The sequence below is a fragment of the Pteronotus mesoamericanus genome, unplaced genomic scaffold (assembly GCF_021234165.1).
Source record: "Pteronotus mesoamericanus isolate MK-2021 breed Mesoamerican mustached bat unplaced genomic scaffold, CSHL_Meso_final contig_221, whole genome shotgun sequence".
Lineage (NCBI taxonomy): Eukaryota > Metazoa > Chordata > Mammalia > Chiroptera > Mormoopidae > Pteronotus > Pteronotus mesoamericanus.
Genome location: NW_026555092.1, coordinates 872,969 through 897,504, shown reverse-complemented (window position 1 = coordinate 897,504; position 24,536 = coordinate 872,969). Strand labels below are relative to the sequence as shown.

General features: G+C 51.7%; 1 protein-coding gene across 1 annotated transcript; it reads left to right on the top strand.

The window, feature by feature from the left end:
- Positions 1 to 2,565: 2,565 nt before the first annotated feature.
- Positions 2,566 to 14,349, top strand: PLA2G2C (phospholipase A2 group IIC). The gene is made up of 4 exons (XM_054571437.1): positions 2,566 to 2,605; positions 4,725 to 4,863; positions 6,633 to 6,736; positions 13,648 to 14,349. Exons 1-4 carry the CDS (start codon positions 2,566 to 2,568, stop codon positions 13,815 to 13,817), a joined length of 453 nt encoding a protein of 150 aa, XP_054427412.1. The 3' UTR covers positions 13,818 to 14,349.
- The last annotated feature ends 10,187 nt before the right edge of the window (positions 14,350 to 24,536 follow it).

The window sequence follows — 24,536 nt, the reverse complement described above, 5'->3', positions numbered from 1 at the left end:
ATGTTCTTTTTCTGGTCCCATTTGGTCCAGTAGAACATGCCCAACCAAGAAGGCACCATGCACCCTCACTAGGTCAGCTCCTCTAATCTTCCACAGACACAGCTTTAGAAAATGACTAAGCCTCAGGGCCCCCGGCTACTGAGTGGCAGAGCCATTTTAAAACCCCAGTCCGGCTGACTCCAAAGCCCGCCCTGGAGCCCTGAGCCCCACCCTGCCCCCAGCATTCCTGCACGGCAATTTCTCTGTGTCCACCTCTTGCACCATCATGGGTGTCGCAGGCATGGGCTCTGGAGTCAAAGTGGATTCTGGGCTGTACCACATGCTAGCGGAGAAGCTTGGGTAACGATTGAACTTCTCTGGACCTCGGTTTCCACATCTGTGGAATGGAGGTGATAGGAATAGGATCGTTGGGAGGGTGAAGCGAGAGAGCGCATGTAACAGTCTTAGCGCAGTGGCCGGCACGTGGTAAGCGCTTGGTCAGGACTAACGCTCATTATCATATTTTTTTCATCTTACAGTGCCCATCTCCTTCAGTAGGTCATGAGTCTGTGTCTGACTCCCGTACTTTGCACACACAGTGCCTGCTTCCCGGCAGGTCCTCGGCAAATGAGAATTAAATTAATGATGGTGATGATGTTGACTCCGCAGCTGGCTTTCCTACTGAGAGATCCAGCAAGCTGCCAATTGGTATCCCTCCGCTGGCCCTGCAAGGATATCTGGCTCGAAGTCTAAACGACCTCTCCCAGGGTCGGGCTGAAGGCAGGGGCTCATTTGCTTTGTACCTTTGCAGTCTCTGGCAAAACGAAATCTTTTCTCGGCGACCCAAAGCCCCTAATTGTGCTTCAGGAACAGCACTGTTGAAGTGGCTAGAGCCGCCTGCCCCTGCTCGCAATGGCCCCAGGTTCACAGGCCTGGTCAGTTATTGTTTCCATTACTTCTCCCTCTCCTCAGCCTTCCTACTTGAGCTCTATTCCTGTTTAACTTCTGGGGTCTGAGAGAAAGAGGCTGATGCATTGCTAGGACTGTGTCTGAAATGAGAGCGTTGTGGCATCTGCTTAGATGCTTGGTTCGTCTGGTTTTATTTCCTCAGCTGTGTCTCGGATACGGACAGCCCTCAGCTCAGTGACCCGCAGGTAAGCAGGAGAACTGTTAAGGGGCTAAGGGTGCCACCTTTGGAGTCAGACACAGCTGGGGTAAGTCCTGGCTCTACCAAGTGCAGGGACAAGTACCTAACCTCCGCCCGCCTCGATTCCCTCATCAATACACTGGGGTTGATTGTCTCTGCCTCCTTGGGGATATTCCAAGAGGATTCAAGGAGATAATCCACAGCCCAGGCTTAGCCCCATGCTGGTCCTCAGCAGGCTGTAGTTTTGTTTTTATTTCTGTAACTTGAAGCATGATTGTCCTCTGATCATCCATTCATTCCCCAAATACTTATTTACTGCCCGTCTCTCCATGCCTAGTTTCCTTATCTGCAAAATGAGGATAATAATAGTACTTATCTAGCTGGGGGATGTGAGCACTTAATGAGTAAAATATGCATGAAGTGCTCAGAAACCATGCAAAGTATAACATAAGCGTGATGCAAATGTTGCCCACCCCGATCGTTATTACTGGTTTGTCCTTGGCTCTGTGCTACTTACACTCTGGGGAAAAGGAGGTGAACAAAATGGAATGAGCCTTGTGTTAGGGATCTTTCAGGCTCTTTCCTCCTTATCTTCTCCATGGGGAAAAAAGCCAACTGGTGTTTCATCACTGTCTGCATAAGATGAATTGATGGGCCTCTGAGGGTAGCTCTTAGAGACCTGCCCACTTGCCGGCTGCTGCCCTGGAGGCGGCCACAGGAGGGCACGCCACGCTTCCTACTGCACTCCTGCCTTTCATCAAGTCTCTGGGCCTCGGTTTCTCCATCTCTAAAGTAATGATAAACCCTCTCACATTTTTCTGAGGATTGAATAATGTAATACCCATGAGGCCTTTAAAGAAGACAGCACCCAGCTTAATTTAATAAATGTGGGAAATGATTGATAGGCATTTTTAGTCTCACTTTAAGGAGAAGAAGCCTAGGGGCTAGGTTGATGAATAAGATATCTGGGCATTAAGGAAGGAAAACACAGGATGGGGTGCATGGTAGGTACCATACAAATGGGGCTCAACTTTCCTGCGCTGGATTTCCATCGCGGACCTCCTATATGCCTTTGAACTTGGGAACAGACGGAATACTGACTCCTCAAAAGAAAAAAATAAAATGAAGGGATAGTGTTGCCAAAGACAGAAATTAAAAAAAAAACAAAAACCCTCAACACTTGCACTTTTCAAACAACTGAAGCCTTCTTATCTTTATATTTAGGTCTAAATACCAGAAAGAGTATCATATTTAGAGATAATTGGGTTTGAAAAAGATCTCTCTGCTCTGAGCTCTCCACTGAGGGCTTTCCAAGGTCTGCGCTGCAGCTGGGCCCTCATTTTGGTCATTTCCTCCCCAAACAGGAGTTCAACTGACAGACCCCTGGGGACCAGAGGAAGCTGTGACCGCGGTGCCTCGGATCCCCGGGCCCCTCGGGAATGAGGGTCCTCGGCGTTCTCGTGGTCCTCGTCTCCTGCTGTAAGTAGTGAGCAGCCGGGAGACTTCCAGGCACTGTCCTCCAGCCTGTGTGTCTGTGTCTTTGGGGTGGTCCCTCCTGAGGGTAGGCTTCAGGGGAGGGGGAAATCGGGTGTCACTCAAAAGAGAACCAGGAGTGGAACAGGCTCCCACCATCGTCCTCCTGCTTCGGTCTCTTCTGCAAAATGGGTTGATTCCAGTGATGGGAGCTCCCGAAACTTCTGGAAAATCAAAGGTTGCGACCATTTGCTAAGAAAGAGGGCGTTTGACTCTGTCTTATCCCACGCATCCCCTTTAGGGGTCCTTCCTTTGGATACTTGTTGCCTTTATGTCAAGCCATGTGGATTCCAGAGTACAACCTTGGACGTAGATCTAGCTAATTTAGAAACAATTCTTTTCCATCAGAAAAACATTCTTGCCCTAGCTTGTGTGATTCAGTGGATTGAATGCTGGCCTGCGAACCAGAGGGTCGCTGGTTCGATTCCCAGTCAGGGCACATGCCTGGGTTGCAGGCCAGGTCTCCAGTAGGGGGCGCTAGAGAGGCAACCACACATTGATATTTCTCTTCCTCTTTTTCTCCTTCCCTTCCCCTCCCTAAAAATAAGTAAATAAAATATTTTAAAAAATAAAAGAAAGGCATTCTTATGGTGACGTATGGAATAATTGGTAATTATAAGTCATCGTTACCAGTAGATCAGATTGCATACCTCTGCAAAATGAAAAGAACATAATGGGGAAAAGTATTAGTTCTGCTGGAAACTCTGACTCTTCAATTAGTTGAGTAGAGATGTCTCTAAATCCATTCTTCTGCCTGTTTCACCTGTGGAGCAGTAACTTTCTGGTCCCTAAGTCAAAATGTCAAAAATGAGGTTCTCATTTTCTCTTAGTGGTGGAATTTACAGTTTTCAAGATCATGGTGTAGAGGACCCATATGCGGGAGGTGCCACTTCTGCCACGACCCCCACCCCCATGGGGTGCCCAGAAGATCCCACCCTCTCTCTAGGGGCCCTTGGGCGGCAGGGACCACCCCCAGGCTCCGCCCCCCTCTTTAGCACTTTGAGATAAGACATCCAAAAACACATTATATGATGGGAAAGCTCCTGGGAAAATTTCCCCTAACCCTTGGTCTCTGTTGTTCTTCAAGTTCATGTTTTTATTTTATTTTTATGGCAAAATTAACATATGCTTGTAATTAAAAAGTGAAATGAGTGGGCACAGAGTAACAGAATAAAGCCCCTTGTCATCCTTCCCAGACGCCAAGCCTCCTCCTTCACCCAGGTATAACCATTTATAAGATTTAGGTATATGTTCTCCAGGACTTTACACACACATATTGAACACATTTTAATGGAAAAGTAATACGTGCTCATTGTAAAAAAAAAAAAATATCAAACCACATAAATGTATATAAAATTAATGTTGCCCTTTTTTCTTTCCACCTACCTCCTCAATCCCATTGCCTTGGGATATTGCTATTAAAAGTAGTATGTTTTCAAGACATCACTTAGTTACAATCTCTCGTCAGTAGATAAGTGGGTAGTTTCCAATTTTTTCATATCATATACTGCAGCAAACACACACACACACACACACACACACACACACACACACACACACTTTCCGCCACTCTTGTAAGCATTCTTTAGAAGTAAAAATTGCTGGATCCATGTGTATTTGCCATTAAAAAAATGGATCAAGGTTACCTTTTCTGCCTCCTAAGTATTTTGTTTCTTCTGTGAGATTGTCAGCCCTATGATATTTGCGGGGCCGGGCATTTCTGGCTTTGCACCTTCCCCGTTCATGCTGAATATCAGACCTGAGGGAGTTTCTGCCCAGGGCGGTGGGTTTTTACTTTGGGGAAAGATTGTAGTTGGCAGTAGTGTTCTGAACATCATGGAAACTGGTTCTCATCCTGGACCAGCAGGAAGCTAGCTGTGTGATGTGGCAGATCTGATCCTATCTCCTTCCCCGTTAAAGGGGCCAATGATCCCAGCCTGCTGATGCGCCACGCTTAGCGGCTCCTGATACCCTGAATGCAAGGCACTCCGTACGAGGAACACCAGAGTGTCACGGCTCTCATTGAGTTTTTTCTCCTCCCTGATTTCCTCGTTGGCAGTGACAGCCCTCACCCACAGCAGCTTCTGGCAGTTTCAAAGGATGGTCAAGCACATCACAGGGCGGAGTGCGTTCTTCTCATATTATGGATATGGCTGCTACTGCGGGCTTGGGGGCAAAGGGACCCCCGTGGATGACACTGACAGGTGAGTGCAGAGGCCCCAAGGCCTCCTGTCATGTACTTTGCATTGAAATCTGTGCTTGAAGAGAGCGAGGGTATCAGGACTCTTGCATTGCAACGAACAGAAACCAATTCAGGTGAAGCTGAGCAAAAAACCAAATCAGAGTTGGAGGGAGGCCTCGAGGAACCCAAGACCAGGGCTGACTCTCTGAACGTGTGGCCCGTGCAGCTGCGTGGGACCAGCGTCCCTGGGGCCCTGCACCTTCTTATGTTTTCATTTTGCACCAGGCCTTGCAAATGACGTAGCTGGTCCTGCTCAGAGCTCAAGAAACATTCTGGATTCTCGTGGCAAGTGTGGGCTTCTCTCAGCTCCCCAGCTGCTAGGATTATGAGCGGAGCAAAGCTGACCCACTCTCTCCCAGCCTCAATTCCGTATTCCAGGAGAGGGAACCGAGCGGCCCTTGCCGGGAAAGTCATCCATCCGGGGGAGGTCACATGACACAAGTCTGGCTGCCAGGCCTACTCCAAGGATGGGGGTCAGGGAGTGTGAGTTCCTAGAAAAACGGAGTTTGGTACAATCTGGCGAGGGTCTGGGAGGCAGGAAACTGGAGAGTGTGCGAGTCATTTCATTGGAAGTAAGAAACAAAATATTCCTTGCCACTTTGAACCTAGCCAGGATAAATACGCCCCCCACCCCCAGCGGGGCCTGAAGGGTCATTCCTAGAGCTTGATTACCCTGGGTTGGGCTCCTGAGACGTGGAATGTTCCAGTTGGATGTTCCCAGAGCCCTGAACAGGACCTGACACTTACGAAACGCCCCTTGTGTGCTGGGCACTGGGATTGGCCATTTGCACATGGGACATAATTTAATCCTCGCCACAAATGGCCGGGGCAGTGTCACCATCCCTGCTCTACAGGCGACAACAGTGAGGACCCGTGAAACCCATGTGGTAAAGCCCAAAGACATGCAGCAACTAGGCAGCGGAGTCAGGATTTGAACAAGAATTTGCCTGTTTTAAAGTCAACGCCCTTTGATGCTCTGTGCCTCCCCTGTTCACGTTCAAAGGCAGATGAGAAATTTAACACTATTAGCCAAAGATGACAGATGGCCAAGAGCCTGCTTGCAGACGAGGGCAGGGGAGGGGAGGACTGAAGCATCTGGCCCAGGGCATCAGCCCGAGGCCTTTTCTTTTGCGCATCTTTGAATCCACTGCCAGGTTTCTGCGTTCCTTTTACACTGGCTGAAGAAGTGAGCCGAAGCCATTGCCAGGCCTTTTCCTTCCCTCGAATGTTTTCCCTTCCCACCACTGCCCCCACCCCGTCACTCTGAGCACCACGAGAGCAAGAACTGAAGCATTTTGTGTTTTTGCTGACAACCGTCTCCTCAGAGACTGTCACAGTCCTTGGCATATAGTAGGTGCTCAGTAAAAAAAATCATTAAGTGAATGAGTAAGTACAGAGACCTAAAGTGAAGTCCCGAGTCTGTCGTTTTCTGGCTGGGTGCTTTCAGGAAATTGACATCCGAGTCTCGTTTCCTCCCCTATGAAATGGGGACAGTGGTCACACTCTACAGGGTTACTGCGAGGAGCTAATGAGATAAGTACTGGACAGGGTGCACTAAATGGGAGTGGTTATTAGTATTATTTTTAGTGTTGTCATTCATTTGCCTCCCTACTTCCTGCGCCGTCTTGTCCAGGGGACGAGGCAGGTGAGTCCTTTCCCCCAAGGTCCGCCAGCTGGCTCCCGGGGCCTGCCCACGGCACAGCCCCTCTCCCCCTCTGGTCTGGCCCCCAGGTGCTGCCTGGCCCACGATTGCTGCTACGAGAAGCTGAAGCAGCTCGGCTGCCAGCCCCTGCTGAACGGCTACCAGTTCCACATCGTCAACAGCACCATGGCCTGTGAGTAAGCTCTCTGTGGGGACATGTGTTTGAACCTGAGGCTTCCCTTCATATCTGCCTCCTCATGGACCCAGAAAACATTTAAGGAATGAGATTTTTCCAAGTGCTCTGAGACGGTAAACAACAATTCCGAGAACCAGAGCTTCCTGGGAGGCCTTTGCTGCATCTCTTTCTGGTGGCTCTGACTCACAGCTGCACCCAGCACCCTCTGGGAGCACGGAGCCAGTGCATGCAGTACGTGCTCAGTAAATAGTTGTTGACTTGAGATTATGTTGGATTTGCAGCTTCGCTTGGCAACTGTTGCTGCTGAGAACTTTCCACTTTCTGTCTGCCACATGTTAACGAAGCAGCTCGGCTGTCTTTCAGTTGAACAAATATTTGTTAAGGGTGACTGCATGCCAAGCACTGTGACAGGGGCCAGGGGGACACAAAAGTAAATAGGCGGGGATGGGGAGGGAACTCACATGTCATCGAGGCCATTCGAGGAAGAGGACAAAGAACAAGGGCAGGCAAATACTGAGTGTCCGGCACGCGGGGAGGGGCCCCGATGTCCCGGGAGGTGTTCTGGGGCTGCTGGGGTGTGGGTGTGGGTAGGGCAAGTTCAGCCTAAAGACCAGCCCCCTTGAGGGTCCCCAGACCACAGGCTCCTGGTGCCTGCTGCTCACTCCAGCGGAGCCGGTGGTCGGACCTCCCCTGAGAGCATGGGACTCTCCTCCTCCTCAGCCTGCGGAATAGCAGGACCCCTTTTGTCCCCATGTGTGTTTATTCACAGCTGTGAGTGTGTCTTCAAATTCTTGTCTCCTCCTGAGGTCAGGAAACCACTGCTTCCCTTGCCTGTGTCGCCCCCATTATAGGAGGAGCTCAGCGCTCAGACCCCAGGTCCCTGCTGCGTCCTCACCCTGGGTTCTCGCTCAGGACGCACCAAGATGGACCAAGAAGACTGTGCAGTACCCCCCTGCCCCGGTCCCAGCAGTGAGACCTGAGACGCAGTGGGCTGGGGGCTCGGCCCCTGCCTCGGGGGGGCCAGCTTCAGCTCGGCCTGCTCCTCCGCCGCCATGTTTCCCTGCCCCCAGGGCCAGCGCTGTGCCAGGGACCCGGGGCACCAAGCAAGGCAGCCTCGGGCCCTGCTCCCTTGGTATTTTCTAAGCCGAAGACACCCTTAGTGGCCATCTAGACTAACCCTTCATAGTAGCAGCAGGGAGACTGAGGCCCAGAGAGGGGAAAGGCTTGTTCCAAGTAACTGACGAGATGAAAAAACACACGTGTCTTGAGCCTTTCCAGTGCTCTGGGACACGCTGTCTGGCCGAGTCATCTGGGCCTCTGTCTCTTCATCCATAAAATAGGTGCAATAATAACAGCTGTGGGTAATGAGCGTCTCTGCCAGCACCTGTGCCGGCACCTGGAACCCCCATGACAAGCCTTTGAGGTAGGCATTTGAGCGTATTGTCCCCATTATCGAGGAGGACCCTGAGGCTCAGGGAGGTTAAGTGAGTTGGCCAAGGTCACAGGGCCAGGGAAAGAAAACCTGGGCTTGGGACCCAGGCCCTCTGACCCCAGAGCTGGTGCTCCGGCCTCACGCCGCCCTCCGCAGTGGCAGGGGGCTGTCCGGAGGGCGACAGGGCGCACTTGGTTGGAGGACTCACACCAGTGCAGATGTTAATGTGTGCAGCACACTCATTAGGATGCTCAACCCCGGTCCTGGGGCAGAGAAAGGCGGATAGAGTTTGCTCCTCTGCAGAGCCCCAGATCCTTCTGTCCTAGCTCTAGGGCCCAGAGAGAGCCATGCTTTGGAATTGGGCAGAACTGGGTTCTAATCCCGGCTTCACGCCTTCTAGCTGGACAATTGCAAACCACCTGGGCTTTAGGTTCCTCATCTGCAAAACGGAAGTAATAGTACGCACTTTATGAGGTTGCTATAAGGACTAACTAAAGTAACCCAATGAAAGGCTCTGGCCCATAGCAAGTGCTTAGGTAATGCCCTTCTTTTTAGAAGTTGAGCTTGCTTTTCTCATCTAAGTTTTCTTTTCCCCTTCGTGTGAAAGCACTGGGATTTTCCTTCTTGTTATTGAGAGATTTCTTTGAAGCATCTCCTTGGCACTTGTTCCTCCTTGAGTTCAGGTCATGAACCCCCATATAGAAGAAAAGCTCCCCCTCCCCAGTCACACTGCAGTTCAGAGAGCTGCCCTGCACGGGTTAATCGCCTCCCCAGCCTTGGGTTCTGAAATCCTGCACCCAAGCCCAGTCACAGGTTGCCTAGCAACCAGTGGCTGCTCTGGGATGCAGTTGGTGAGCAGGGGAGGGAAAGGAGAAAAACAACTTGGCTTGTCCAGGTCTCTAAATGTCACTAGAAGCTGAGTGCAGAGACAGGCCTGTAACCCAGGCCCTGAGGCCAATTTGCCCGGTGAGGAAGGCTGCCCTGCAGCGATCAGCGAGGCTGTTATCTCTGCTCTGAGTGGGCTTACATAAGTACTTGGCATTTGCAAGGGACTGTAAGATCAGCCAGTGGTGACAGCCCCCTCCACCCACACATGCCTGCATATGTTGTGCGGGGAGGGACCTGGCCGTGGGAGGCAGAGACCGGGTTGCAGCCAACAGTGACTTCTTCCTCTGCCCGAGGGGGAAAGGTGAACATGGTAACCGCTGGAATTTGTTGTTTGCAAAGATCTTCCTCCTTCGCTACTGAATTTATTTCTCACAACACTTACCCTCGCTGTCACACCGCCAGTTTCTCTCCTAGTGTTGGTCTCCACCTGAAATCATCCTGTTTACTTTTGCATTGACTTTTCCCCCCAGTAGGATGTGGGTTCTGGGGGAGCAGGGAACAAGTCTGTCTTGTGGGAAGGCATGCCTTCTCAGAGCCCACGGAGAAGAAGGATGTCCCGGAGCTATGCCGTGTGGGGTCTGCTCACGCAGACCTGTACCCCCAGATTCTAGTCAAAGGCCAGGCGCATGAAAGGAACTCAATACCTGTTTGTTTGATGAGTGAATAAATGACAAAACATTAAATAGTCTATGCAGGTGTCCTTATGCTCATTTGAAAGCTAAGGAACAGGCTTGGAAAGAAGCAGGCCTGGACCCAGAGCCTGGCTTCCTGGTTCCTGGGACGGGGCTTCTTTTGCTGCCTCACAGGTGGCGTAAGTCCAGAGAGCGAGGCAGCAGCAGGCAGCGATGGCGTGTTTACTGCGTGCTTAGGGCTGGAGATCTGCAAAGAAAGGACAGACTCCCTGCCCGGAAGGAGCTTGTGTTTAAGGAGGGAGACAGATCATAAAGTATTCAGAAGTAAAGGTACATTCAGGTAGTGACAAGTGCTATGAAGCATTTAAAACAGGGCAGCAATGTAAAGAATGACAAAGGCAGATGGAGGGAAGAATGGCTACTTTAGGTGGCTGAGGAAGCCCTCGTTAGGGGGTGGCATTGGGCCAGTGTGCTGGGAGCAGAGGAGGCAGGAAGGAGGGGAAATGAGGGTGGACCTTGGACAGAGACGAGCTCCTCAGGGCTGGGGGGACGGGGTAAGGAGCTCACTTTCTGCTTTAATTGCAGGAGAAGCTGTTGGATCCTTTGAAGCAGGGAGTGATCTGCACTAAGTTTGCTTTAGAGAGATCACTATGGCCACTGCAGAGAAGTCGGGGAGCAAGAAAGAAAAAGGGGAGCCAGGAGTGGGGAGAAGTCACCACAGTTTGGATGAGCGTGATGGCGTGCAGGTGGGGAGCCGTGTCAGGTACCTGGCGTGTTTTGGAGGTAAAGTGACAGGACCTGCTGCCGCATTTGCTGCGGGGTGGGGAGGGAAGAGAGGCTGAACCCGAGGCTCTCCGCCTGAGTCTCCGTGGACAGGAAGGCAGTGTCACCCTCTGGTTTGAGCCGATGGGGAAGAGCAGACTGTGAAGACACAGCAAGAGCTTGTTGGGAGCCACACGGGGTCTGAGATGCGTGTCGGATGCCAAGAGGGAAGTCGAGTGGACACGAGCATATTGGAGTCTAGAGCTCAAGGGAGATGCCTGGGCTGGTGTGGGAACAGGAGAGTTGCCGGTGCGCAGGTGGCATTTAATACCCTGAGGCCGAACAACGGCACCTGGGGAGAGGATGTGAACACCGGCTCAGAGGCAGTTAGAGGCCTGGCAGGCATCCGGGTTAGCCCGAGGCACCTGTGCAGACCTTGCTTTGTCTTGTCAGTGGAAGTGTATTTCCACAGAATGAGAAAGAATACCCTAAAGCTGTCAGTTTCTTTTTCATGCCTCAGTTTCTCCACCTGTACATTGGAAGATGCAGGATCTGGATTGAGGCTTGTTGTGAAAAGACGGCTTCCAAAGATGGCCTTTCTTGGCCGAGGGCTGTCTCGCTCCAGGCCACGACAGGCCTGATGCCCCCACAACGGAAAGTCCGCAGTTGCAGACCACTCAAGGTCACTTCCAGACGGCCCAGGGACTGGGCAAGCCTTTAGAAGCAGAACCAAATGTCGGGAGAGAATCATACTCCACGCGTTGGAAAGGGTTGGAAGACAAAGCAAGAAGGGGAGAAGGGCGTGAGAGAAAGGAAGGGGATGTTTGCGGAACTGAGATGGAAGAAAGGAGAGTTGGAAAAGAAGAAGAGGGGAAGGGGAGAGGAGGGGGCTGAGGCGGGGAGACAAAGTGTCCCGCCCCAGGTTTCTAGAGAGACAGCGCCTGGGTGGGTGGCAGTGTGTGGCACCAGGCCCTTCCTGGGGGAGAGTGAGGTTGAATGGGGTTGGGCCCTGTGCCCAAGTAGCCCTGCTCCCCTGGGAGGACCAGCCATAGACCGAGTGGACCCCTGCAGAACACAGCAGCTGCCCAGGGACGGAAGCAAGGGATGCGCTGGGTACAGCTGAGGTGACAGACCTGGACGTGGACATGAACCAGGGCTCTTGAGGGAGTTCCTGGGACTGCTGGGGGCTTGTTGGATCTTGAAGGATTTTCAGAGATGGGGAAGGGGCGTGTGAGGGCAAAGGCGATCCAGGTGGCAGGAGCTGAGAACCAGAGGTGGGGACATCCCCGGCACGGTCTGTCATGAGGGTGAATGAAGAGGCGTAGAGTGGGCGTCCGCAGTTCTCAGGAACTCACAACGTCAGGCAGATGGGGGAGGACATCTCCTGCAGGAACTGTGGACCTCGGAGAGGGAGCGAGGCAACCGACTACAGCCCCCGCTTGCTCCCACTTAAGAGGAGTCTTCTTCGTCCTCCATGTGACGCTAAGGGCACGCCATCATCCTAATAATGGGCATGCGTGTGGCACTCTCCAGGGGCCCGGTGCTCCCAGCCACTCCATCTGTCAACACACAGAAATCCTCACAACCCGATGAAGTAGACAGTTACTTGTTTTGACACTATTATTTTTTATCACCATTTTGTAAATTAGGATATGGAAGCTAATTCGCCCAAACTCAACAAACCAGGGGGTTGGGCTGCCTCCCTTTCTCGCCCCAACCCTCAAAAGAGAGTGGAACTGGGTGGAGTTAGCTAAAAAGAGGGAGCTCTGCCTTAGACTCCTCTTTCCCCCCCTTCCCTCTCTCTCATACTCATACACACACACACACACACACACACACACACACACACACACAGCCCTGCAGCTCTGACTACTAAACAAAAGATGCCCATCTAGTGGTGATTTGGCCAAAGGGCAGATGCTTCATCCCAAAGGCCTTTGGAGTCTTCTTTCATTTATTCAGCGGCTGTTTATTGAGCCCCTACTATGTGCCGGCATTTATTCTGCATGCTGGGGATACTGTGATGGACAGACAGACGAAGTCACAGCCTCACAGAGCTTATACTCAGCTGAGAAGAGACAGACACAAGCAGGTAAATAAAGGAGAAGTACCAGTTATGAATGTACAGCAAATGAAACAAACAGGGGCGTAAGAGTGGCTGGAGAGAGCCTCGGGTCGGGCGGTCAGGGAGGGGATCTTTGACAGGGGCAAATTTGACAAAGGCTCAAAAGGTGGGATGGATCTACCCACTTGAACATCCTAGAAAGAACTGTTTTAGGCAAAGAGGGCAGAAAGTACAAAGGCCCTGGGACAGGACAGAGCAAGGCATGTGACCTAAAGAGGCTGGCATGCTGGACAAGAGCGAAGGTGGCAGAGTGACGGCCAGCGAGGATGGAGAGGCCGGCGAGGGCCAGACCGTGGCAAGCCTGCTTTGGAGTCTGTGGCAAGTGTTCAGGGTACCTTCCCCAAAGAGTGGGAACCAACAGCAGAGCTTTAGCGGGTGGGTGATCCTAATCCAGTTACATAGGAAGAAGACCCCTGTTTACGTTGTTCCATTAGGGAGGAAGAGCTGGTGAGGACAGGGATTGGGGTGGTGGCTGAGAAGATGGAGAGAAGAGGGCAGGGCATGGAATATTTTAAACAGGGAAAAATCAATGGGACTTGCCGGTGGACTGGGTGTGAAAAGTCACAGAGGGGCGGGATCAAGGCTAGCTGCTGGTTTTCTGGCTCGGGTAAGAGGTTGTGCCATCCACTGAGCCAAGAGGGTGGAGGAAGGACAGGCTTGGTCGGCGGAGGGAGCGATTGCATCATGAACTTCCTTTCAGACATCTTAAGCTGTTGACGACTGAGGCATCCACGTGAGAAGCCAAGCAAGTGGTTGGAAATGTGATATGAGCTGAGGATATGGCTCCCACGCGCCCGCACACCACCCAGGTGCACTAACTTAGGGCGCCCGCTCCACACAGCCCACACTCCCGACTTCTCCCGTGTTCTTCTAGGCTGCCCTTATACCACTACTTGTGACGTGTCCAGCTGTGATCAGGCCTTGGAGACGAAGGAAAAGGACTCCAAGTGACCTTCCTTTTCTGTTTTCAACCCCTGACCCCTTACAGCGAGCTCTCTGTTCTCCCAAATCTTCAACCAAACCCTGGGAGTGAGCTGGGAGCTCCCAGTGACCCTCTGTCTCTCTGCAGGTGAATGTGCCCTGGGTTCTGGTGTCGGCTGCCTCTGTGGGCTGGGGGCCTGCGAGTGTGACAAGCGATCTGCGTACTGCTTCAAAGAGAGCCTGCCCACCTACGGGAAAAACTTCAAGCAGTTCTTCCTGAGCCGGCCCCGGTGTGGCAGACAAAAACTCCGGTGCTAGGGAGGCCATAGGATCCTTTTGTCGGCCAGTAGCTGCTGTAGGATCGCTTCCGAAGCCCTCTCCCATCATCCCAACCAGCTCCAGCCCATGAAGCTCACCCTCTGGCATTTGGCCGGGTGTACCCTTTTGTCACTCAGTATCAGAGGGCGTTCTTATAGAGTGAGACAGGCGTAAGTGTATACATAAATCAGTGACATGTTCCCATAGTAGTAAGTGTTAGGAGGCACTAAAACAAGGTGACAGCATAGAGGGATGTCCCCAACCCCCATCCCAGGAAGCTTCTAGGAGGAAGAGGTCCCAGGACCTTCCCTGAACTCTCTTGCTACCCCTACCCCAAATCAGGCTGCAGGGTGGACTTGGGAGTGGGCCCACAACCCAGATCTAGCTGTGAGCAAAGCAGACATCCTGGAGAACAAAGTCTTGGCACACACGCCATGGACCTGAGGAGCATCCTTGGAGTTTGTTTCTCACTTGCTCGAGTTCGGCCTTCCAAACACCCTCAGGTAGGAGAAAATTGACTCCATTCTCACCTCCCAGGAGATGGGCATGGGAACATCACCCACTGCTGCTGCGTGGATGTTGTGGCCAGGAAGATGTCAAAGAAATGGAGAAAGAAGGCGTGGCAGAGGGAATTGGCACCATCAAAAATTTCCATCCCAACTTAGAAGCTCCTGGTTACATCAGACATAAATTCTATTAAATATTGAAGTGATCTAACCTGGGTGGACCCTTATCTTTATAATGCCCAGCCTGTATGGTGCATTGCAAAAACAGCCACAGTTACCCTTACTTCTCTATCCTTACTTCTCACAAGGTGACCGGAGCTTTTTCCATCGAGGGGTAGGGTATTTTCCCCATCCTTTGAATCGGAACCCTGAACTGGCCTCAGGACCCGCATGTTCAATAGGATGTAGTGGAAGTGCTGACCTATCAGTTCCCTAGTCTAGGCTGTAGGAGGTCTAGTGCATTTGGCTCTCTCAAGATACCTGCCTCAACCATGAGAAAAGGGCCGGGCCAGTCTGCTGGAGGATCAGCGCCCGCCTGGACCAGAGTCATTCAGCCCGGTTGTCTCGGCCAAGACCTCAGACAGGTGAGAATGTTTGGCAAAGATCAGCAAAGCCAACTCACAGCTGACCACAGCCACACGAGGGAGCCTAGCCACGACCAAAACAACCGCCAGGCTGAGCCCAGGCTAAATTGCCAGCTTGCAGGACTGTGGGCTAAATAAAGGCTGCTGTTTTAAGTCATTCAGTCTTGGTGTGGTCTGTTATGCAGCATAGCTTCCTGTGTAATTGGTCTTCATTCACTGGGACTCCTGGGTTCCCAGCACTGTGCTGCCCTGGGAGGCCACAGACACACTGTGGACATGGCCGCCACTGCCCTTTACTTTGTAGGCTGGGAGGAGAAAGGCCATGCTCATGTAATACTGAAGAACACCCAGGGAGATGTGATCACTCAGTCACCCAACAAACATTTATTGAGCTCCTGCCCTGGGTCAGGCACAGTGCTGGGCACTGTGGATTCAGAGACTTAAAAAAAAAACAACAAGCAAACAAAATTGGGTCTAAATGTCCTGGGGGAGAGCATTAGGAGCCATAGCAGCTATTAGAAGTTCAAGTTCAGACACTTAAAATCTGGACTGAGTGACGCTGTCCCTGGGGTGATGACAGACAGGGAAGCCAGAAGCAGGCAGTCTGCCGAGCGTCTGGGGCCCGGGGCTCCTGTTCTCTGCCTGACTCCGCTCACAGGGTCACGGTCAGGTGGTACGTTCTTTCCACTTGCTCTGCCCACATGTGCTGTAGTCATAGCAACTGCAGAAGGGAAGCTTGAGGTTTGGGCCATGGGAGAGGGTCTGAAAGCTCCATGAGGGGAGCGGTTGCAGAAAAGCAGGCGTGAGCTGGGGGCCAGGCCGGGCCAGGCACCGCCCTCCTTGGGGATCCCTGACCACAGCAGGGTCCGGTGAGCGCTGGAGGTGTCCGGCCATCTGTCACAGAGGTCGAAGGGGGCCGGGCAGTGGGCGCTCAGCATGGAGGACTGAGGTTCTGGTGAGAGATCGGGGCCGGCTTCCACTCCCGGGGCCTCGGCTCTGGACCCGTGAAATGCAGGAAATGGGCCTGTGAGGGCACCCAAGGCCCACCTGGCGGCGGCGCTGCCCGATTCTGAGAGGAGCAAGGCGGGCTCGCAGGGGGCGTCCTTGACCTTCACTGGGGAAGCCTGCTCTCCAGGAAGGGCAACCAAGTCCCCTCAGCGAATACACGCGGAGGCCCGGGCTAAGGGCAGAGAAGCGAAACGCATCAGACTCCAAGTTGCTGTCAGACCAGGGACCACACCGGTCAACAGGCGATTGCAAAATGGGCTGGGAAACGCTGGCCCTGGGGTGGGGTGGGGTCGGCTCAGGAGCCACGGCCCCGCCCAGGAGGGTCAGGCGAGGCTTCCCACAGGGACCCGGCGGTCTGACCTCTCCTCCGGGAGCTGAGCGATGAGGAGGAGCGGGGGTGGCCAAGGGGTCGTGCAGAGCCTCCCAGGGCGGAGGCGGAAGGAAATGCAACACGCGCGCGCGCCAGCGCCTCTGCCGCCCTCTGTCCCCACCTTAGCTCGGGGGCCTCCTCCGTCTTTGCTCACCCCCCACCCCAGGCCAAAAACCTGCATGTGAAATTCTTCATCCCGTATCTCACAGCCCACATCCAATCTGTCGGCACTTTCTTCAAAATACATCTGGATCCTGTATTTATAAAAACACGTGAGTAAAATGTACACATTAAAAAAATAAAATGAGAAGAGAAAACTCTAGAGTTTGACCACTTCTCATCCCTTTCAGGGCTGCCGTCTTGGTCTGAGCCACCATCCTCCCGGACCCGGGATCCTACAACTGCCCTCCCCCTCAATTCTCTCTGCTTCCACCCGGGTCAGAACAGTATCTGACGAGCACCCCCGTCCCTTCTCTGTCCCCCCCCCGACCCAGGGTTCCCCATCCCCCCTGAGAAAGACCCAACACCCTTCGGACACCCCGAAGGCCCCCACGTTCATTTCCACCGTGACCTTGCCTCCCGCACGCTCCCCGTCAATCCCTCCGCCTCAGCCACCCCACCCCCACCCCCACCCCCCCTCCATGCCGCTCAGTGAAGGCTCCAGGAACGCGGCCTCCTGAGGACTCTGCGGGGCTGTCCCTGCCCCTCCGCCCACTGTCACTTCCCATCACCTCTGTCCAGCCCCTCCAGCGTCCTCTGCCACCCAGTGCGGTGCACTAGACGCTTTCGCTGACAACCATTGTCCATTGTCTGTCTACTCACTGGAACATAAGCTCATGCGAGCAAGGATCGTTGTCCCTTTTTAAAAATCACCCCTGTGTGTGTTGAATGAATGTGAAGGAACTGCAAGGAGCCCAGAGTAGAAGCGTAGACCATGGCGTGGTTTGTAGAGGAAGTGAAGGAGACCAGGTGGGCAGGGCCCAGTCAAGGAGGGCCTTGTGGTCACTCGGAGAAGCCAGGGTGCGGTGGGGGCCCAGTGTCCTGAGCAACCCACCGCTCTCGGTCTGCGAGAACTTGGGCACCTCAACCTCCTTTAGCCCAGTGCCCCCATGGGCAAAACCACAGCTTGTGCTCACTTGCAGGGGGAGGCGGGCATGGCCATTGCAGGGCCTCGGGAACGTCCATTCCCTTCGCCACCGGACTGTTGTCGGGGCGAGCGCCCTGCCTTGCAGGGACAGACGTGGAGGTCGATGCATGTGTACAACAGCTCTGTAATTTTGATCAGCCATGTTTCCTGATGCCTGACTGAAGCTATCAGATAGTCAGGGAGGCGGAGTGGTGGGCACGCCCTCTACCAAGGGCGTGCTGTGGGCTCGGTGTCCTACAGAGGAGACGTTGTCACCACTTTAGGGTGACTAGGAGCTGAGGGCGTGTGCCAGCTGTGGCAGGTGGAGTCGCTGTGCCCCATTCCCACTCCTGAAGTGTCTGTGAAACTGTGGAAGGCACGGGGATAGGCAGGTGTGGGGAGTGTGACATGTGGCAATGTGGGTGTGGCTCTGGGCCCTAGAGGGGGGCAGCGGGCCCTAGAGGGGGGCAGCGGGCTGGGAGCTGGCAAGCAGGGAGCAAGCTGACTGGGTTTCTGGGTCAGCGGGGGAGTGGGCTGGCGGTTCCTGGGGTGGACCGGGCCTTGGTGTGACGCTGGGGGACAGAGCCCCATCCAGATGTGAGAGCAAAGAGAACTGGATGGAGCGTGGCCCGGGCCCTGGACAGCTGCGTGGGAAGAAGGGGAGTCCAGGCTGTCCCCCAAACCTTGATTGCTGGATGGAGCAGCCTCCAGGTACTGAGTTCTCGCCTTGTCCGGGCCCAGGGCTACCTTTGTATGCAGAAAACCTGACCCATCTTCATGCAGATGTTGTTAAAATACCCAGTTTACTGAGGCTTAAGGCCACACGGCTAGCATGTGGCACAACAGGGGACTTAAGCACGGCACTGACTCCCCGCGCCCTAAGGTTCCCCTTCACAGGCTTGTCCCGGAAGGAATCCAGCACTGGAGAGACCAGGGTGAAGTGGTATAACCGAGGAGGCTGCTCCAAGCATTTAAATATGCCCTGGTTCTAGCTAGGTCACTAAATTGTGTGGTTTCATCCATCCATCTATTGCACAAGCATCCAGTGTGCTGAGACTGGGCTGGGCACAGTAGATTCAGTGGGAGTAGGAGAGACCTCGCCAACTTGACACTCACAGCCGAGGTGGAGACAGACAGGTAAACAGGTGATAACAGGACAGTGAGGAGTGGGGAGCCTGGTGGGAGGCACAGCTGGGGCCATCCCATCCAGACCTGTGGTCAGCAAAGGCTTCTGGTCCTGAACAGATTAGGTGGGAGTCAGCCAGGCAAGGCAGGGAGGAGGAGAGTGTGCTCCGGGCAGAGGGAGCGGCCTGAGCAGCGGGCAGCGGCGGGTGCGGGTAGGGGGTGAGGGGGAGCGAGGGAGAGAGAGGCAGAGGAGGAGGCCCGGGCCTCAGGGAAAGAAGCTGGAGTAAGAGTGCCTGTGCACAAGCTGCCTCCTCCTTCTGGGCCCTGGTTTCCTCATCGTAATGAAAACCCTTCCTGAGGTTTTTTCTCATGCGTTGTCGTTGATTGTCAGCAGGATCCTAGGAACATCCCCTGTTCACAGATAAAAACAGAGCCTCCGCCAGGGCTGGTGGGAGCTGGAATGGGAACCTGTGTCTTCTGACTTTAAACCTCATTTCCTGTCTCCTTTCTCTACGTGAGGGGGTTGACTGAATGCTCTCTGAGCCTAAACTCCGGGAGTCAGAGTTCACACCCCACTTCCACGGCATGACCTTGAGCTTCTCTGGGTCTCTTTTTCCTCCTTTTATAAACAAAGCTATTCATAGCTCCACCTCATAGGGTTGCTAAGAGGTTAAATGAGATGGCACACACAAAGCTCTGGGCACAGTGCTCAGCATACAGCAAGTGCTTAATAAACCTCGCTCTGCTCACTGGGCCCCTGCACCCTGAGACCCTGCCGTGACGAAGCGTGGGTGTCCGGGAGGGTTTCAGTATCAGGGCCACGTGCTGGCACCTTTTGTACCAGACACCCCTGCCTCCCGATGCCCAGCTTTGGCTGTTGTCACAATTGGTGGTTGTCACCGCTTGTTAGAAAGCCACAACTGGGGACGCTGACAGCCAGCACAGCCGTGGCAGCCTCGGGGAGGGAGGTGCTGCCTGTGTGCAGCCACAGTCCGTCCTCCGCATGAGGCAGCGGTGGCTGGGAGCCCAGCCGAGGCCGGGGCTGCCAGGCTCCAGGTGCCCGGCTGCAGGTTTGGGACAGGAAGTGTCCACAGAACCCTCCGCTTCTTTTCTCCCTCTCCCCTTCACACCCCGATTTTCTTGCTAAATCACAGCTTGGCTTCTGCCAGGTTTCCATTTGGGGAAGAACGTCCCCAGGAGTATTCTGTCAGCTCCTCCTTCCTCCCACCTAGGGCTGTTTGCCAATCGTCTCTGGGACTTTGGTCCAACACGCCCACCAAGGGCCCCGGTCACCAGCGCCGACAGTTTCCATTCTCCACCCCAGGCCCTGTGCCTCTCCCACCCGTGGCCTAAAACCCAGCATGTGCTCTCCATCGTTATCCACAGTTTACAGAAGGGACGGGGGAGTAGAGTGACGCGCCCAGGGCCATGTGGCCCTTACGTGGCAGAGCCAGGGGAGGACCCAGTCTGCCCTTTGTGAGAGGAGGCGTTGGTGGCGATGAGAAGACGGTGGAGGTGGAAATGCTCATCCTTTCCTCGTGCTCCGCTGGGCCTTGCCAGCCTGGGCCAGGGCCTCTGCCCTCAGGATCAGAAGCAGAAGGGCGGAGGGGTGCAGCAGGGCGCCAGTGGTGACCTATCACGACCACTAGGTGCCGCCCAAGGTCTAGAGAAGCGTCGGCAGCCCCTCCCAGCCGGTTCGAGGATGGGCTGGACTGGATGGCCAGTGATGCCCAGAGGGTGGAGAAGAGCGACCCAGGTCTGGGCAGAGATGGTGTGACAGCCAAACAGAGTCACACAGAAATGAAAGGAGTAAAAACAGGTTTTATTCAAGAACTGTTGCAGTGGGGGGAAAGAGACCTCAGTATGATCTGGGCTCCGTCCTGAAAAGAAGGAAGAATAATGAGGATACACGGCTGAGGAGCAGGGGCAGGAGTTGGTGGATAGAAAACTGCTCCGAGGCTGGGGAAATTCTCGCTAAACTGACCGAGCAGGATTCTTGCTGCAGGCAGGCCGGGGTGATCAGATAGCTCCCAGGGGATTGGAGGGTGAGGAATGTGGTCAGATATCGAGGGTGGGTGGGGATTCTCACCGAACTGACAGAGCAGGGTTGTCGCTAAAACCAGGGGATGCAAAGGTGCACACAGAGGCCCAGCGGCGGGGATTCTTGAGAAGATACCCCAGGGAAGCCGGCTAACGTGAGGTCAAGGGGAGGGTCTTCGTCGGGCCCTCTTCCGAACAACTTTGTCCCTTTCTGCTCAGCCACTTTGTGCAGTGGTGAGCCGGGGAGCCATCTGCTGATATTTGGTTGTAGAGGATATTTGCTGGATGGATAGTTGCTGGAAACCCATCACCATTTAAATAAGAGGCATTTCTCTGGAAACAAAAGAAAAACAAAGCTAACGGCTGCAGCAGACTAATAAGCCAGTGTCTGAGTGCAGAGGCAACCCGCTGGGCTCTCTAGACATGGACCCTGAAGCAGCCTTCCAGGGGAGCAAGGTGAGCGGCGGCGCCCCAACGGACCTCCTGGTTTGTCATTTGAATGTCTCTGGTGACAGCACAGTCATCAGTGTTGAAGTCAAGACATGAAACCTCCAGCTTCCGCTTTGGGGCTCCTTTAAATGGCCCCCTTCAGGATCTGCGCGGTCGGGTTTTAGTTATCTGTGGCTCCTTGTCAGGAAGACAGGAGGAAAATTGGAAGCATTGGTTTGGAGAATTAGAACCAGATCTTGAAGGAAACTGGAAGAATTGACAGAATGTGCAAAATGGCAGGATCCAGTATGGTTAACAGGTGAATAACAAAGTAGAATGGAAAATGTGGTTTAACTCAAAGGCAAAACATTAGCTCAAAGACAATGAATGTGACTTTAATTTGATAGCCCAAGGGAATGTGCTGTTTATCTCTACAGTAACCCCTCTTTTTGACTTGTGTTTACAAAATAAGTCTGATCTCATTAGGTTATTTACATAAGGGCAGCAAGGATGGTAATTGACCACATAGGCCTTTTTGAGTTTGTATTGCTGGAATCTTTAATACAGAATCTAAGACTTTTAAGAGCTTCTCAAGGCTAGGAAGCAAAGCCAAAAACTCACCACCAGATTTCTCTTGTCATACCTAGAGATTTGGGTGAAGTCTCCTCTCAAGGCCGTCAAGATAACCTGTCTCCTGGGTCTGCCAGAAATTGACTTTCCTTACTCATTTTTTATAGGTACCAGGCTGGTGTTTGTAAGCATCAGCTCCATAAAGTCTTCTCCAGTTCTTTAAATCACATTCTGTGCACAGCATTCTCAAATATGATATTCTGGCCAAGCCTTGGTAATGTAACCAATGTTTCCAGCTATGTTCTGTTATAAGGAAACAGATTCCTATTGAACTGATGCAAATAATTATATTATCATGAAAATAAGAATACTCAATAAGAGTTTCCAAATTCTGGAGGGATCAGGCAGGGAGAAAAGATAAATGTTTCATTTCTGTTTATGAAAATATAATCTACTAAATTGTCATGAGTTATAGGCAATTTAAGATAAAAAGGGAAAGGAGTTCCTTAAATCCAAAAAAATAGAACATTAGAAAACAAGAAATGTTCCAGGCAAAACGTTCCACACAATCATCCTTCATTGGGTAGTCCAATCTCATGGAATTAATTCTTGTCCTGCTTGACCTTGGGTTAGCAGCTTCAGGAACCCATCAGCTTCTCTATGAGTTCTGGCAATCCTTACTCAGCCCAGTGATATGATCTCAAAGGTTTCAATATCTTCAGAAGCCTGTCCTGTCCACGGGTCTTTGAAATCATCCTTTCTGATGAAGACTAAGTATTCTGGCTACTTAGTCAGAAAAGCATCAGAGAAAAACAATTAACTATCTGTAAATGACAAAAGGCTTAAACTGGCCATGCTTAAAGATCTGATGAGAATTTATTATGATACAATTGGCAAGGAACTGTGGTTGTCTCTGTAGAATACAACATATTTAGATAATAACTGGAATCAGGAGAGATGACATTGTACCAAGACATTGTCCTTGTACCAAGGACAAGCGAGGCCCTTGACAAATTTCTCTGAACTTCATGCAATTTTTAAAATATTTACCCATATAAATATAACTTAGAGAAAGTTAAAGCATCCTTTCTTATTTGACGCCTGTCATGCAATTTAACATGTCAAATAAACCAAGTTATTTTTAGCATCTCTCTTTTTACAAGGTGAAAGAACAAATCCTTTGAGATTTTCCAGGGCCCTCTGAAAGAGCTAGTTTGAGATCAAGATTTCACTTAAGATTTGATTTGGGAAAAGCAAAATTATCAAAAGTGTAAAAACAAGAAGAAACCAAAAAATCCTTGGATCTTTTAAAAGTGAGAAGTCTGGGCTTTCTTAAAAAGATGACGCAGTGAATAGGAGCACAGGTAAAACACAAAATCTTTTGTGTCCTTGGCAGTTTACTCAAAAAACATTTTACAATCTCTTATAAAGAGCAGACCAATAATCCAAGAAAACTTTGCTGTTCTAACAGAGAAAACCAAATTTGAGTTTTGCATTGACATACTGTTGTGCTCATTTTTAAAAACCTTATCAATGTATCAGTTCAGTCTTAGCAAGCTTGACTGCACGTGAAATTTCTTTTTCACAAATCCTTTACAATTTTCTATATTCACTAAAAAATATTTTTATCCTATATTTTTCTCTTTTTCATTCTGTAACAGTTTTAAACAACTTATAAACAACAACTTTAAAACAAAATTACTCCCCTTTTTTAAAAACAAAAATGTATCTTACATGCTTTTCATACAGAATTTTTTCTTCATTTTTGTTCTCAGTAGTTTTGTTTACATGTATTCAATAGAATTCTTAACCCTTAGTAACCTTATTTTCCAGGGGAAACAAGGAAGTAGACAATTGTTAATTCATTGCCAAATAGCAACATTCTACTATAAGTTAGCAAATTTTATAAATACACCATCTCACAATTTCTAAAAACATATGCTTCCTCTAGTACAACTTTTTATGTTTATTAACAGATCCAAATATACTTCTCTATCCCATATGAAAAAGAAGCCAAAAGTATATAAACTTCAACTTGTGCTTAGCAATGAACGTTTTGGTAGTTTTTCATACTTAAAAATGATCTAGCATGGCGGACGGAGGGATGGATGAGGAGGTGGAGATCCGAAGGGGCTCCTAGGAACAGATTCACAAGAACTGAGGGGAAAGCCAAAGGTTAAGAGGAGAGGAGGAGGGAGAGGGCTTAGAGGAGCCAGTTTGCTGAGGTCTCAAGTTTCCGAAGTCAGTGAATTTCCAAATGCAGCAGGGGTTTGAGAAGCGGGGTTTCAGTTGACTGGGGAGTTCATTTGGGAGGAGCAGAATCAAACAGAGGGAACAGAGAAGCTTTCCAAAGAGCCAGGAAAAATTTTTGAGACTAGAGAGTCAGGGAGTGAATCCCTGCTCAAAAGAAAGAGCCAGGAAGAACGACTTCTAGCCCAGCAGGTACTTCTCAGACAAAGCAGCCCGGGACTCTGCTCCAGCTTCAGAGACCATACTCAGAACCTCAGGAATCAAAGCCTGTCTTCTCGCTCCTCAGCGGACGTGAATCCGCAGCACCGGCTTTGGAGTCGACTCACCAATGGACCCCGGTCCATCAGACAATGGCTTCCCAGATACACACTTGAGGTCCTGGGTGAGAGGTCCATGGTCCAATGATGAATCAGGTATCATTGAGTCATGACACCATGACCGTTTGAAAACCAGATACTGGACAGTAGCTGAAGTGGTAGAAACAACTTTTATTCAAGACTATTGCAACAGGGGCCAGTATAGAACAGGGCTCGATTCTTAATGCAACGATAACATCCTTATTTTTCTTAAGTGGGGATTTATAGCCAAGGAGCAGAGAGGTGGGTTGGTAAACTGACTTATTAGGGTTCTTGCTGAAGGCAGGTTGGGGTGGGATCAGACCTCAGCTCCGAGGGAGGACGTGGGATCTGGTCAGATGTTGACGTCGCTGGG

What these genes read in the sequence shown, in the direction of transcription:
- PLA2G2C (XM_054571437.1), top strand. Translation starts at nt 2,566, where the DNA reads ATGAGGGTCCTCGGCGTTCTCGTGGTCCTCGTCTCCTGCT. An exon ending in CGTGGTCCTCGTCTCCTGCT is followed by an intron (nt 2,606 to 4,724) that starts GTAAGTAGTGAG and finishes TGGCAGTGACAG; the next exon opens with CCCTCACCCACAGCAGCTTC. An exon ending in CGTCAACAGCACCATGGCCT is followed by an intron (nt 6,737 to 13,647) that starts GTGAGTAAGCTC and finishes GTCTCTCTGCAG; the next exon opens with GTGAATGTGCCCTGGGTTCT.